We start from the raw sequence: 16,445 nt of genomic DNA, 5'->3' as shown, positions 1-16,445 counted from the left end.
TGTTTATGCTAACATTTTCACACTTTTGGTACTTTTGGTATGCTGGAAAAAGGAAAGATAATGTTTGCAAAGTGCCTCACTATTAATGCATGAGTTACGATGCTTCTTAATGGAAAATGGATTTGGGAAGTAGAATCCTTAATGCACTTACAAAGTTAGGGGAAGGCTGAAGGCAATAAAAGCCGTTAAAATTATATTTCACTGCAGAAATGTTCAGCTAAATATAAAGGTGAATGCAAAATGATGAAGGAGCAAGTACATTACTCCCAAAGGGCAATTTGAATTTCACTTTGCTTTTCTTTGCTAGGAGTTCTGTCGGGCCGTCAGAGCAGATGCACTTTTCAGAGGAATCTTAATTTATGACTGTTTCTTCCTAGTTATATTGCATCATTAACATATGCACACACACACTGAAGATGAATGCAGTGAGTTACAAAAAGCAATGAATTGGCAGGTGTACAGGTGGCCGAGATGATAGACCATGCCCTGTCATCTTAATTAATCTCTTAACAAACATTATCTTTTGATCTCCACTGAAAATTGCAAGAATACATCCTGCCAGGTACCTACATCACATTTGCATCTCCTAACATTTTCCAGTCTTCTGATGTGTGTTAATTATATTTAAAATGTGCCATCATGCCCTTCTATAGCATCATCTTGGTGTCCTTCAACAGTAGCAGGACTTTGACAGACAACACTGTGTCCTGTTGTGGAAAAAAAAAAAAAAAACACCCAGCTGCCATTTTTAAATGATAAATGGTCCTGCAAAGATGATTTGCTGGGAGACAACTTATAGTGAAGTAATTCTGCTAAAGATGACTATGGTTGTGTGGTTAATGATTTTATTCAGTCTTGATATGATGTTATTTTCACCATCTCCAAGTTTCTGATGTTTTATAAATTTTTTTTGCTTCAAACAGGTAACATTTGTTGTGAAGTCTGATTAACAAATTTGTCTTGTAATTTGTGTAAAGGGATGTTTTGTTGCTGCCTCATGAGCTTTTAAGTTTCTCTCCACTGAGATGGATTGCAGATAATATAAAGTAAACAAATAAAAGTGTTACAATCTGAATATCCCTACTGGCATATGGTTCCCAATATCGATAAAATTGATTTAGGATTAGGCATATGCCAACATAGAGTCCCAGGTGATACTAGATTAGAAATAACCATATACATACAGGAAAATAACCCATTGCATTATTCTACATTAGGGTTGACCTTGAGATCACATCTTGTTCCTGTTGACAACATGTACATGTAGAGCATTTTGTTGAAGTGCTAGGGTAGCACCAACGTGTTTACTCTGTTTAATACAATTAGTTGGTAATTCGGCCTAAGGCGTATTTCAGTACAGTTCCAGTTTATTGTGAGCAAACAACGCTTGCAGAAAAAGGTTTACTTCTGCTTCACGTGCAAAAAGTATCTTCCTGTAGTAAACCCTTGCTCGTTTGGAAAAGAAAGCTTAAGGTTTGTGGTCTATAAAAGATTTTGAGCTCAGACTTGTAACCCAGATTAGAAATACTGAATAAACTGAAAAATGGCTACATTTTCTGCAGCTATGTCCTGAACATAATACCATCTGTGTGCACAACCCCTCAAACACCTAACACACTAACACAGACAATAAAAAAAGGTCGTCCTACAAATTTTTTGTTCCTTTGACACCTTATCTCCGCAGCAAATAGGGGTTTAGCCCTCTGACACACAAAGGCAGACACTTTTTAGTTGGACTTAAAGGGCTTATTTACTCTTACAAAGAACACTCTTTTTCCCTTTTTTTATCTTTTCCCCTTCACCAATTTTCCAGGCAAATACAGAAGCACCTATAATTGGCACAAAGCTCAGCCTGAATGTGAGATTTCGTGTTTTTAATTGCAGGCTGTTTGTCATGAGAAGGCTGGTTTTGACCCTCCACAAAATGAAGAACATCTCTGCCTATTAACCCTTGCTGTGTGCGGGATTTAGTTATTTTGTACTTAATAATCACATTTCTTATTTCTTTTCCTTTAATTTATTGCCGCTGTGCTCCAAGGGTTAAGAAAAGGCAGTTCATAATGATCTGAAGACAAATCTCCACAGGAGTAACTAAGCTCACACAGCACTCTATTTCTTTCAGCAGGAGGCCAAATCAGATAAATATTATCAGTAACACAAAGATACGGTACTGATTACATCCATCCCCATACACGCCTGTGGTTTGGTTGTATTTCTACTGTTTTACTAGCAAAACTGTCGGTGAGCATTCTGGAAGTGGTAAGAATAAAAATAGCTTTCCCCCTCAATGCTTAAAATGGTCAAAGGCACCAAGAGGGATGCTATCAATTTTATATACTATAGTTTTATGTTGCCCTCTTGTGATTTCTGATAAAAACTGCAATTTAGAGGTAAAGCATTTTAAAAGCTCCTTTAAATTGGACTGACAGGCTAGAGCAACCATTAAAGTTTTAATTTTAGCATTTGGTTGCAGAAAACTTCCCTCCTAACAAGTCAGTAAAATTAAAGTGCTTATTTTACAAGTAAGAGGGAATGATGGATGCAGTTGATCCCAGTACAATTCTAAAATAATCATACAAGTGAATCCCCATTTAGAACACTACAAGTATATATTTTTTAAATTTTCATAATTTCGTTATTATTATTGAGATTATACCTTTGCTAAATTACTTGGGCTTTTTGATCAGAATTCTACCAATGTAATATGTTACATTACATTATACACAACATACAGTATGTCTATTCAAGATGATCCTAGAGCATGGCTTGAAAACATTTGGGATTTGGTTTGTGTAAAATAAGTAATAGATGCGTTGATCTCCAAAAAACTACAATAATACATTTTTAGAAGTTCTTTTTACCTTATGAATCTGAAGAGTGTAGTGTCATAATATTGCCTTTTAAAATTGTACAGTCAAGACAATAAGTGTGCAAAAGAATGGGATAATGAGAATTGTTTTTATGTAGCTTCAGGAAATGCACATAACATATATATGCAACTAAGAAGCACACACTTCACTATTCTGAACAAAAGTGTTGAAAAGTCATTTATTGTGAAATAAGAGTGAACTAACAACCATCTGTTTTACAGACTGTGAGACTCTGCTCTTAGGAATTATAATATTTAGTCTCAGAAGTTTACAAGGAATCTAAACTACAGGGTTTTACAAGACAAATCTTGTTGAAACATAGTGAACAAAAGCATTCAATCTTGTAGAGATTCTCTCTTGGTTCAGTTTTGAATAGTATTAATTCTGTTGGTTCCCACCAGTGAATTAGAACTTAAATGTCCTTTTAGACAGTAACTTCGAAATGTCCATAAAATGTAAATGTCCAGATGTATGCTTTTTAAAGCCATCTTCTAATTCTTATCATATTGTGGAACCTTTATGAAGTGACATGCAATACTAAAAGTGCAGTTGTGATTGCATAGGTGTGATTTTTTAAATTTAGAAATTTATGCTAAGATAATAATTCATGTACATGATGAGTTTAAACAAAAAATCTTTCTTCACAGTAGCAACTTATTTATTCCTAATAATGCCTGTTGGTTTCCAAAAATATAAATATGGCCTTCATCTCTATCCAAATGGTAGATCTTTGCAAATAAAAACAAAATGTGCTTTTCAATGTTTGTTTTTAAAAGTGAGGTATGGTTTAGACAGACTCTATATGTCTGTAAAGCTGCAAGTAAACTTGTCCTCACCAAGGTTGAAACCATCTGAACTTACTTGGCAAAGAGCACTTTTTTAAGAGCACTTATGGACAGATGACAGTCGATGAGGTGCTTTGTGAAGAGGTGGTTTTCCAGCTGGATTTGAGTTGTGTGAAACAGCCACCTCAGGCAAATTTCGCTCTTTTCTGCAGCAAGCTTTTCTAAGTGACTGGGAAAGGCAAAAGAAGGGGTACCATCACATTGATGTTGCCTTGTTTAGATTTTCTCTCACTGGGGAAAAGGGAAAAGAGGAAGAGTTTTAAAGCTGAAAAGAAAAAGTAGTTCTGGAAAATGACTCAAAGATAACAGTCTCAGAGGAAGGCACTGTGTGCAGATAAAAATCTACTCCTCTCCTGGGTTGATTAGTGCTTACTGAATCTGAATTTCAGGAAGATATGTTTGGACCCGTTCATTAATTTATAAGAATTTACATAAAATCTACATTCTTTTCTTTACTTGTCAGTGTTTTTCTTGAATCTGAAAATCACTTGTTTGTCATAAACTTGTAAAAACTGATACATGCAAGTCAGAAATGCTAAATGCAGTCTGCAGCTATATATCATTTCAGTCATTAGTGCTTTGAGACTTAACTTCAACTTGGAAAAATAATTTTTGAACATCTCTGATGTAATCTGAAAATCAACCATTGTTTGTGAATGCATAATACACTTTTGTTGCCAACTCTTCCCATAGAAACATATTTAACATAAAATGTATAAAGCATTCCTGGAAGAGACCAAAAGAGCTATTTTGAAAGTTGCAGTACAAGATTTTATGTCATTACTTTCTGACTTAAAGATTTTTATTACTAGACCCAGCTATCTCTTTTAAACAATTAGCTTATTAATATAACTTATGTAAGAGGGGGAATTAAAGGAAATCAGATGAAGCCTTTTCTCCTTCTCTTCACATTTATTTTTTCTAAATTATGGCCATTAAATATTCCCGTTGTGAAGTACATATCTTCTCCTTTGTTCATGAAATTTGCCATTTCTCCCTTTCGATCTCACAGTTTGTACCTGTATTGTAGCTGAAGCAGAGGAAGATAAGCCCTTCTGCCTCATACCCCAACACAGATAGGGGGGGGGGGGGGGGGGGGGGGTCTGTGGTTCCCATGGAAACAAAGCTGCAGAAATAATGAACTGAAACCCACCAGGGTCGGTCAGCACGCTGATATAAATACTCAGCATAATATTTCACAATATTGTTTGCATCTATATAACTGTTTGCATATATGTATGCTGGCCCATAAAGGCCACATTCAGTAGCTTTAGATAATTACTGTTTGCCTTTGTTCCTGAATCATAACAACATTTGGACCCATATTAAGAAGAAATTCAACATCAAGTCTTTTAATTTGCAGCCACGTGTTTAAAGCACTACTACACAACAAACAGGCAAAAGACACAGAAGAAAATGACACAATATTTTTAGCCGGTCTGAAAAAATAAAATAAATACTCTATGCTCCTGTGGATGTGAAACATGTACTTCTGTGAGCAGAGATTATATTTGCACATCGCTGTAGAGATTACACCTTAATCTTTCTTAAACGTGCAACTTTTTAAAATTTCAGTCTATGTAGATGACCAACCCTTCACTGTTTTCACTTTCCTAATGCTTCCCACTCCATGATTTATTGCTCACGTTTGCTGCAGTTCCTAATTTGGGCGGATTATTACCATCCGCATCATATTATTGGAAACAAAAAAAACAGCCTACGGGAGGAAGCTCTTTCCAAGCAGGCTTACATGCCACAGCCTTACTTTGGAATAATGTATGAAAAGGTCCTATGAGGCATTTGATTTATGTCTGTAGATGAGAAAAAAAGGTAAATTTAACTCTCATAACCCTGTACTTTTTTCATTTTTGTTGAAGTTTGTAGCTCAGCCAAATTGTCAGCAGCTTCTGGCGTCCAGGTGGTACGATGAGTTTCCCGGCTGGAGGCGGCGCCACTGGGCCGGGAAGTTCATCACTTGTGTTTTCATTGGCCTCCTCTACCCTGTTTTTGCCCTCTGGTACCTCATCGCTCCCAAGAGTCGCTATGGCAACTTTATCCGCAAGCCCTTCATCAAGTTTATCTGCCATACTGCATCATACCTGACCTTCCTGTTCCTACTGCTGCTCGCTTCTCAGCACATTGTCACCACAGAACAAGACAGGCAGGACCGACAGGGCCCTCCACCGACCACTGTGGAGTGGATGATACTACCATGGGTACTGGGTGAGTATAACAGCAAATAGTGGTTCTATCAGTGCTTAAGCATGATGACACCAAAAGTAAACTTCAGAGCCCTTGTGTTGGTTGTTGATCCTATGCCATGCAAAAGAATGTTACCCTTTGAACTGTTTCACATTTTGTCACCTTACAAAAAGGAATTTCAGTGAATTTCTTTGGAATTTTATGTGATAGATCAACATGAAGAAGTGCCTAATTGCAAAGCGGAAGGACAAAAATGAAGCATTTTCAAATGTTTAAAAAAACAAAAGTTTGATTCACTCTTATTCAATCAAAACTTTGGAGATTGTAGAGTTACTTATCACTCAAATTATAGCTGTGAGTATTTTGGATCTTTTCTGTCCCATTCTTCATCACAAGGTAGCCTCAGCACTCATCAATTTTATGGATATCAGAGTAAATGGTTCTTCTACCCAAAGGTTATAGTTTGTTATAGTTTGTCTATTCCTTAAAATCTCAACAAAGATGTTAAAGTTTCCTGTTGTAACGTGATAAAACATTAAAAAACGAAATACTTTTGTGAAGCACTGTATCTAAAAAAAAATATTTTAATGCTTATACTATTACTAAGATCTTCTGCTTTGATTCTCCCTACACACCTGCTAATTAGTCAGTCAGACCCAAACATTTATCATCCTTATACCTTTGTCCTAGGATTTATTTGGGCGGAGATCAAGCAAATGTGGGACGGTGGTTTCCAGGACTACGTCCATGACTGGTGGAACCTTATGGACTTTGTCATGAACTCTCTGTACCTGGCCACCATCTCCCTGAAGATTGTCGCCTACACCAAGGTAATCATTTGTATTGTACGGCTGTAGAAATGTCAGAGAGTGACATCTTCTGTGCTTTCACTTCCTGTTCCATCCTTTCTTCTTCCTTATTCAGTACAGTGGTACTAAACCCAGGAACCAGTGGGAAATGTGGCACCCAACGTTAGTAGCTGAGGCAGTGTTTGCTATAGCGAACATATTTAGTTCCCTGCGCCTCATCTCCCTCTTCACAGCTAATTCCCATCTGGGGCCTCTGCAGATTTCACTTGGGCGAATGCTGCTGGATATTCTGAAGTTCCTTTTTATTTACTGTCTGGTAAACTCAACAAATGCTTCTAGCCTTACAGTAGATATGCACAATGGGAAAGTATATTTGAAATTTGTTGTTCTTTCTTCAGGTTCTCCTGGCCTTCGCTAATGGGCTTAACCAGCTATACTTTTATTATGAGACAAAGGCTTCAGAAGAGAAAGGAAAATGCAAAGGGATCCGCTGTGTAGAGCAGAATAACGCTTTCTCTTCGTGAGTTTCTGCATGTGTGGAGCCAATGTGTGATACTGTGAAAATAGGTGTGAAAGAAAAATACTTTTTACTTTGTAAACTGTTACTGACTGTAAAATGTGTGAAAAGCTTTCTGTTGCTAAGAGAAACTGAAACATCCTGCTTACGTTCCTAAATTATCACTCACAAATGATTGTGCATTATTTAGTACCTGTTACGGTACCTGTTACAACCACCCACAGTGGCACAGTTGGTAGCACTGTTACCTTGCAGCAAGAAGGTCATGGGTTCTCTCCAGGTAATCCGGCTTCCTCCCACAGTCCAAAGACTTGCCTGTTAGGTTAATTGGTTTCTCTAAATTGCCCTTAAGTGTGTGAAGGAGTGTTGTGTGTTTGTGTGTTGTCCTGCGATGGACTGGCGAGCTCTCCAGAGTGTACCTCGCCTCCCGCCCATAGACTGCTGGAGATAGGCACCAGCTTCCCTGCGACCCACTATGGAAGAAGCGGTATAGAAAATGACTGACTGACTGACAAATACCAATGGAATGGTATTTGTATAAGCATGTGATGAACAATGAAGCTGTAGATCTGTACAATGTAGAACATTTACAATATTTCTAAATCTCTTGTAGGTTATTTGAAACCCTGCAATCCCTTTTCTGGTCTATCTTCGGGCTGATCAGCCTCTATGTGACCAATGTGGATCCGGACCACCAGTTCACTGAATTTGTTGGTGCCACCATGTTTGGTACATACAACATCATTTCCCTGGTGGTGCTCCTCAACATGCTCATTGCCATGATGAACAACTCCTACCAGCACATTGCTGTGAGTACATGAGGTCATACATGAAGAAAAAAATAATGTCACAACACTCACCCAGAACATGTTTTTCAAAAGTACCAAAATCTGGTTTCAGGACCATGCAGACATTGAGTGGAAGTTTGCCAGGACAAAGTTGTGGATGAGTTACTTTGAGGAGGGGGCCACTGTTCCAGCCCCTTTCAACATAATCCCGAGCCCCAAAACATTCTGGTACCTCATGTGCTGGATCAAGAGACAAGTGTGTAAGAGGACACAGTCTAAGAGAACCGAAAGCCTTGGAACTCTTGGAGTAAGTTGGTTTACTGGACAAAACAACATACTTTTTATTTTCATTGTCATATGTTGTTGACCAAACAGAAACAACCTACACTTTGCAATATATCTTTGCATAATGACCACTGTTGTTGACTTAAGGTTCTTTAGGTCAATTCAGATCCTTGAATCAGGAATCATTGCAATACACTGGGCCCCCCATGTATGGAGGTTATTAGTTCTCAACAGAAGCATCCAACACAGTGACTCCAGCACTTTACTGCCTGTCCCTCCCACCTTTATTATCTCTGCCCTTTTCCTGTCTGATTACTGTGAGGAAAGGCCACTGGTCCCACTAAAAACGTAAAAAAAAAAGAGTAAAAAAAATTGAGAAGTTGAAGAAAGAGCAAGAAGATGGCCCTTACTAGTTGATGCAGAAAAGGTGATGACGCCCAGTTATATGTATGTTGTCCTTCCTGTCACATGAAATGAAAAATTGTGTCTTTGTGCTGTTTTCACCTCCAACATGAGATTTTAAATGATATAAAGGACCATAGGAGCAACAGACATTTGTGAATCATTCACAGTTCAAGAGAATAATAAATTTTTTGTACAACTATTTCCAACACCTTTCTCCCTATACATGTGAAATTAGATGTAGTGTTATAAAATCTGACTGGGCCCCAATCTTTCTTCAATCCAGTTACAGTGAGGCATCTAGTAAGGGTAAAGAAGTAGCACTAATATGCTTCTCGTAAGGTTAAAGAAGTATCACTAGTTTACAACTGTAATGTTATGAGGAATATCCTGATAAGATTTCTTTTATTTTTTTTTCTCCTCTTTTCTTATTCAATGTAAATTCTCTAATATGTCTGCAGAGACGAGCAGCGGAGAATGTGAGGCTAAACCTTCAATATCAGGTAAAAACTCAAGTTGAATACTATGACTTCAATGCACTGTTGTTTGTGTGCATTCAGGAAACCGGGTCCCACAAATGTCTTTCTGCACTTCCAATATTAATTTGAGCACACACTGTCACATTCAGCAGGCCTGACAATTACAGCCAGTGGGATATTTATTATCATTCTCTGCTGAGGATTTCCTATTTGCCAACATCCGCATGGGGTCGTTCCATTGTCTGCATATAAGATGTTGCTATGGATAGATTTTATTTTCTGTGTATATATTGCTGTCCTTTTCTTGTCAGATGTTTTAATAAGGCATTCATATTTTGTTTTAGGAGGTATTAAGGAACCTGGTAAAACGTTATGTTGCTGCAATGATCAGAGATGCTAAGACAGAGGAAGGCCTGACTGAGGACAACTTCAAGGTATAATCAGGTCCCACAGAGTATAAATAACCAAAAGCAGCTGTTTTCAGTATTTCTATATATAGTAGATCAAATGATTGCCTTCCCTAGTAGTGTCAAATCTACTTGTAAAAATTGCTTGTCAGAGTCACAGTGGTGATTTATGCTATATTTTGCAGAGAACTGTTTTTCTGACACATAGCAGTGCTATTTTTGGTTCTCTCTGACAGATGTAATCTGTCTCCATCACATCAGTTGTTTTTGTTATGACCAATTAGCAATAACATAAAAACATAGTGACTAATCTCCTAGTTTATATGCAAGAGATATACAGACATATATACATAAATATTTACAGGCAGCACCAGGTGCTTGGCCTGTGCTAGAAAAAATGTAAACAATTTCTATGAGGGGCTGGACCGACTTTGCTAAAACATCATCTTGACACCATTTTGTTTAGTAAAATAAAGCTTTTACAAAAATAATACGTCTCTCAGTCGGAAAGTGATCAGAATTGTGCAGTTTTGCCTGGATCAAGCCTTGTTCACTAAATACATCAAAACTGGAAAACCCTACTTTTTCATTCTACAAATGCATCAACAAACAGCATGTCTGTTGATGCAGAACAATAATTGAAAAGCTACAGTGCCAGAAAGGGAAGCAAGATGTCTGGTTTTGATTTGTAAGTGTAAATAGGTCTCTTTTTTATAGTTTTCAGCGGTTCAAAATTTTTAAAGAGAAATTGCAATGTTTTTAGTCAGCGAAGCACCTCTTAAGCCCAACCCCCAGTACTGGGGGCAGAATTTAACTTTTGTTTTTTTTCTACTTTCTTTACTGAAAGTTTCATTAGCTAAACATAAACAAATGTGGTATCCACAGAAATTGTAGAATCTCGGCTAAAAGCTGGTATAAACCATTTCTACAAACACCAAAAACAGTTTGCTTTCTGCGCTATTTTCGTCTGTCCCCGGCCCAGTTTGACAACTTTCTGACCCGCATCGGCGCCCGCATCTCATACCAGAACACCAACTACAGGCGCTCAATTTGTAGTGGTAGCTGGAAGTATCATAAATAATTGGATGGGCACAAACCGCAACGATAAGTTTATCCTCCATTGTCTTTGTGGGATTTCCCGGGATCTTTGTGGTCTTTCCGTCACATGATAAAAAACCTCACTACGTCAGAAAGCTGAGCTTCTCTGATTGGTTGACGTGGCGCGTCACCCTCCAAAAGTTCAAATTTCCCAACTCGAGCGTCGGACGATTTGGATGCGCGTAACGTGTGTCAGAGGTTTGAAATGCTCGAAACGCGTTAAGATGCGCCCCGCCGGACTCGTGAAACGCGCCGCAGGACCTCTCGCCGCTCCAAGAGGCGCGTCCACATAGACTTTGCATGAAAACCAGACGCCCCTGATGCTCAAACCGCGTTTGGTCTGAACGCAGCATAAGGGTTTTTTGCTGCTCTGTTTAAATAATTCCTGCAGTAATATTTTCCTAGACTGAGTTTTCTACAGCCATAGAAACAAATAATTAAAGACATGCGTTAGTTATTTCAGAGTGAACCGACTATTTCTTTGTTCTCTTAGGAACTAAAGCAAGATATTTCCAGCTTCCGTTATGAGGTGATGGGCATGATGAAGACAGGAAAGCCTGCTCTACAGGGTGCAATAGCCAATGGCAGTTCTGTGGAATCCACCCTGGCTTATCCAAATTCCTCGCTCAAGATTTCTCCTGGCCTTCCGGCCAGCCACACAAAAAACAAGCTCAACCGATTCAAGATCACCGCATCCATCCTTAAACAAAGCAGTTCTCTAGCTTCACCCAGGCCCTCTGAAGCATCCAACGGTCTTCCTAATGGACTGTTGGCCTCAGATGAGGGCTGCAGCGAATCTTCGAGCCAGTGGAGAAACTGCTCCAAAGATATTAGCGAAATTAGTTTGTTTCAGAAACGCCACTGGAGCAGCAAAGAAGTCCCATTAAGGTCAAGCAAGAATTTGAGAGAGATGTACTCTCTCTCAGAGGAGGCAGGGGAGTCAGGGGGCTCAGAGATGGAAGAGCAGAGCAAAGACCTTATGGCCAAGGTTAAGGTTGAAGAAGAACTACTCATGAATAAATTTGTGGAGTTTCCAGATAATAAAAAAGAGTTAAACATTAACAGCAGCCTTGAATGTGAAGGTAAACAAACTGAAGAAGAGGTAGAAAATGCAGGGTCCCCAATAAAGGAAGGATGAGACATGAATATACATATAGTGCCTTGCAAAAGCATTCGTGTTCCATAAATTCTTTCATGTGACAGTCACAAATCTGTGTATCTGTTAAAACCTTATGTGATAAACCAACATACACCACATAATTATGAAGTGTGATGTGCTTTTGTATTTAGGCCCTTTTCTCAAATATCCCTAAATAAAATCCAGTTGCCTTCAGAAGGAACCTAATTACTTAACAGAGGACATATCTGTGTTATTAAATTTCAGCATGAATTCTGCTGTTCGGTGAAGGTCTTACATTCCAGCTAAACTGACTGACCCGGCAAGAAGAGCATTGTTCAGAGAGGTAGCCAAGAGGAGCTACAGAGCTCCACAACTCAGGTGAGAGAATGGTGACAGGACAACTATTTGCCATGTACTTCACAAGTCTGGCCTTTATGGAGGAGTCGCAAGAACAAAACTTGTTGGGTGAAAGCGATAAAGACTCCCATTTCAAGATTTGCAACAATCCATGTAGGGGATACAGCAACCATGTTAAAGATGGTGCTCTGGTCAGCTGAAATGAAAACTGAACGTTTTGCCCTACAAAAAAAGTTTGTGCATCGATGAAAACTTGCGCTATACATCACCCTCAATACACCCAATACGCCATCATGCTGTGAGGTGGGCTTTTCTTCAGCTGTTTCTGCTGGCACCACTTCACAACAACATCCTACTTTGTGTTGGTCTGTCATATTAACTGTATAAAAAATATATAGAAGTTTGTGGCTGTAACATAAACTGTAAATAAAAATCAGGGAGTATTAATATTTTTGCAAGGCACTGTACTCAGAACTACAGGTGAAGTTTTACTGAAGACAGGAGTGACAATCAGAGCTAGTTTCAGCAGAGAACGTTTGCCATGACTTTTGCAGAGTCTAACTTTTCCAGTTGTTGCTAAACTAACGATTAGCTTTGATCTTTGGAGATTTGGAACGGCTTGTAGTTGAAGTGATTTGGATCAGCGGAGGATATGCAGCAAAGGTGACTGAACTCATGTGTGAGCATGCCGAGGATTAACATGTGCCGATATGATCATTTCATCTTATCTCTTCCTTACAGATGATCGAAAAGTAATTATTTTCCAAAACAAACCATTCACTTTGTAATTCTCCTTTATTTCCCTTGTCTTTATCGGGAATGTGCATTTTGTTCAAACTATCTTGTTTACCCTCTCCTTATACAATCTCTCTACCTCTTTTCCTTTCCTGTTTATCTCTGGACAACTTTACCTTCCTGCATCTCCCTTATCTCACTAGAGCAATAGATGTGTTGTTTTCAACCTGACTTTTTGCCTTACACTGTCTGTTTCTGCACTTTAGACAATTTAAAACGGCATTCAGTCTTTCACAGATGTGTCGAGCTCTCATCATGCACACATTTTGTCAATGTTTTTCTATGCAAAAAAAACTTGGATTGTTATTCATGTCGTTCTGACGGGCAGACCTCTGCGCCGCCGGTTAATTCTCTTATCTAGAACACAAAAAAATGTGAACACAACCTATCAGCCATTTCAGACAACACATTTCTCAAGTCTCATCACTTAAGCAGAAAAGTAACATGTTATTTTGATAGGATATTATGTTTTTAAGATGTATGTTAGTTTACATTAATGGAGATCATTTAAAACAAGCCAAAATAATAAAATATTCTCTTTATTTTCTCTTGACTGTTTTTATGTATGTGCTTTCTATTGCTTGAAATCATTTTTATTGTTGAATTCCCGCTATTTTATGCCATGTTACCCTTAAAAACTGCATAGATATGACTAGATTTTGTGTGAACAAGAGCCATGAAAATTTCTGGACATGGCCAACAGCTGCTGTGCTTGTGGGGACTAATGTTTGCAGCTTAAACTTAGTAGAGGTTTGACATTTTAGCTTTGGGGTCAATGAACACAGATGTGTTTTTGCATATCTGTGCCTAAAATTGCCTTTTACCAAACTGCAAGTCTTTGGTGCAGCCTTGTGGCTACCATTTTTAGTATGATGTTGCCTCTAAGAAAAACCCAGCAAAAATCCATGTCTGCTTCAATCAGTTTTAGGGTAGATGCTAAACTGCTTCAAATGTTGTGCAACCCTACACATTCTTGCCAATATTTCCTAATGAAATATTGTACAAATGCTCTTCAGGCATAAGCTGTCACAGATGTACAAATAATGAAACACAAAAGACACAAATTTGAATAAAAGCATTTTTACAAACATTAAAAAATCAAACCTTTTTTGGTTATTATATTAACGTTATTATCCCATCACATAGGCTCAGAGCACTGATGTAAGGACTAAATTTAGGTTTACTCTTAACCACTCTCTTTTAACATTGAAATGTAAAAGTTAGTTGCCAAAATTGCCACAATAATATTGTTCTTTGTTCTAAATAAAGGTGAATACTGTTAAACTCAAACAAGGCAATCTAAATAAGTTATTTTATGAAATAACATCTATTACTTTGCTGTCTCCAGGAGTACATGGAGGAAAAAAAAGAGTCCTGCGTTTCAACCCTCTCAAATTCCATATACACTGCTGAAAAGATTAAAGGAACACTTTAAAACACATCTTATCTCAACTGGATAAGCAAATCATGTTGATATCCATACCAACATGGAATGGGTAATGGGTTAAGAACAAAAGGATCCCATATCATTTGAGAAAAACTTTAATTATCAACCCATAGAGGGCCTTATCTTGAAGTCATCTAGAAAATTTGAACTAAAAGACTGATGTGGCAGGCGGGTCCAATTTTCTGAAATCTCATTGCAGTAACTCGAAAAGGTGCTCAGTAGTTTTTATGGCCGCCACGGGCTTGTATGCATGTCTGACAACGTCCGTGCATGCTCCAGATGACAGATGGTGTCCTGGGGTATCTCCTCTTAGATCCTGACCAGAGACTCACTGAGCTCCTGGACAGCATGATGTGCAACCTAGTGGCATCAGATAGACCTAAACATGATGTCCTAGAGATGTTTTATTGGATAAAGGTCAGGGGAGCATGGAGGCCAGGCAATATTATCAATTCCTTCATCCACCAGGAATTGCCTTCATACTTCTGCCACATGATCTTAATAACAACACAGTGCATTTGTACCATTTTCAAAATCACAATTTGGGGTCTCAGAGGAAACTGTACTGAAGCCTCTTGCCCACTAGGGGGGGATACATAATACAGGATGTGATTGTTGATTTCAGCAGTTTGAAGCAATTTAACCCCAAAACTGTTCATACCTGTGGGTTTAAACACTGTCTTTGCACATATTCAACATTAACAGTTTTATAAGTTTGACTCTGTCTTTTAAGGAAAAAACTATAATCCTAAAGGTACTCTAAGACTGGAATAAAATATTAGATTTCATAACAAGTTGTTAACTGTGGAACAACATGTCTTTGCCATTACAGGTCAAAGTTGTTTGGAAACTTTCCTGGCTGACTAATAATCAGTTGATCAAGCAATAGAATACAGATATACTAACAAAATAACTGTGTGTCGAAAAATCACGTTGTGTTGAGCTGAGAAAACAGTAAAAAAAAACTGGCCTCTTTCTGAATGCTAAACGATTAATTTCCATTAATTTATCGGGGCAGTTGGTGCCTAGCTGGTGCCTGTCTCCTATCTCCAGCAGTCTAAGGGCAAGGGTACACCCTAGACAGGTCGCCAGTCCATCGCAGGGCAACACGTAGTCACACAGGACAAACAACCATGCACATGCCTGTTCACACCTAAGTGCAATTGAGAGAGATCAGTTAACTTAACAGTCATGTTCTTGGCCTGTGGGAGGAACCCAGACTACCCGGAGAGAACCCACGCATGAACCCATTGGGGGAACATGCAAACTCCATGTAGAAAGGAGTCAAACGCAGGTCCTACTCGCTGCAAGGCAATGTATCTTTAATTACTAAAATTATTTTAAACGGGTTGGTTGGACTAAGCTTTCTACATCTCTGAGGATTTCTTCACTTGTCTTTAATCACACAGTTATACGATACATTTCTACTACAGGTAAGGGAACTATTACTGACAATAACTCCACAGAACCTCACTAAGAAATCCAAACTATTCCTTTAAAACCATTCATCCATCCATCCATCCATAAAACCTTTAATTATGTTGCTTTATGTCATGGGTATGCCTATGGCAGTAGAAGCTACTCAGGCTCCACCCACAAGAAACTAAATGCCTGAAGAGTAGTCTGTTTGCCAAAACTTTATAGAAAACAGGCTTTGCCAGATACTATATTTGGACCAGGCATTTGGCATATGAGTAACCTCAAACAGCAGTGCACTTTCGTAGGTTTCCAGAAGCTCATCTGCTAAATGTGATTTGGATTTAGATGAACAGGTACTAAAAATTAAAAACAGATAAATGGAAGTCTTTGATTGACTAATGAGCTAAGCAACAAAGAACATTAATTCAAGCATTTCTGACCTCCACTCTGTACCTTAACAGCAGTTAATATGAAAATGCAATCTTTTTGTTGTCATTCTAATGCACTAATAGAAAGAATTACGTCACAGTACAGTTGGTTTGAATTTTATCTGCATCTCTTTGGATTGAAACATGCTGTCTAAGGCAAGACTGTACATGACGGCG

The 16,445-nt window shown here is 38.3% G+C and overlaps 1 protein-coding gene across 1 annotated transcript in view; it reads left to right on the top strand.

The window, feature by feature from the left end:
- Positions 1-13,516, top strand: part of LOC124875849 (short transient receptor potential channel 4-like) — a 42,200-nt gene extending 28,684 nt beyond the window's left edge. Inside the window, exons 7-15 of the mRNA XM_047378246.1 lie at positions 5,593-5,938; positions 6,608-6,747; positions 6,842-7,042; positions 7,125-7,246; positions 7,857-8,052; positions 8,144-8,338; positions 9,180-9,221; positions 9,542-9,631; positions 11,196-13,516. Of these exons, the coding sequence (XP_047234202.1) occupies positions 5,593-5,938; positions 6,608-6,747; positions 6,842-7,042; positions 7,125-7,246; positions 7,857-8,052; positions 8,144-8,338; positions 9,180-9,221; positions 9,542-9,631; positions 11,196-11,840 (1,977 nt within the window). The 3' untranslated portion in view covers positions 11,841-13,516. The remainder of the gene's footprint in view (positions 1-5,592; positions 5,939-6,607; positions 6,748-6,841; positions 7,043-7,124; positions 7,247-7,856; positions 8,053-8,143; positions 8,339-9,179; positions 9,222-9,541; positions 9,632-11,195) is intronic.
- The last annotated feature ends 2,929 nt before the right edge of the window (positions 13,517-16,445 follow it).

Source organism: Girardinichthys multiradiatus, chromosome 11 (genome assembly GCF_021462225.1).
Source record: "Girardinichthys multiradiatus isolate DD_20200921_A chromosome 11, DD_fGirMul_XY1, whole genome shotgun sequence".
Classification (NCBI taxonomy): Eukaryota; Metazoa; Chordata; class Actinopteri; order Cyprinodontiformes; family Goodeidae; genus Girardinichthys; species Girardinichthys multiradiatus.
This window is presented reverse-complemented; position numbering and strand designations above follow the sequence as displayed.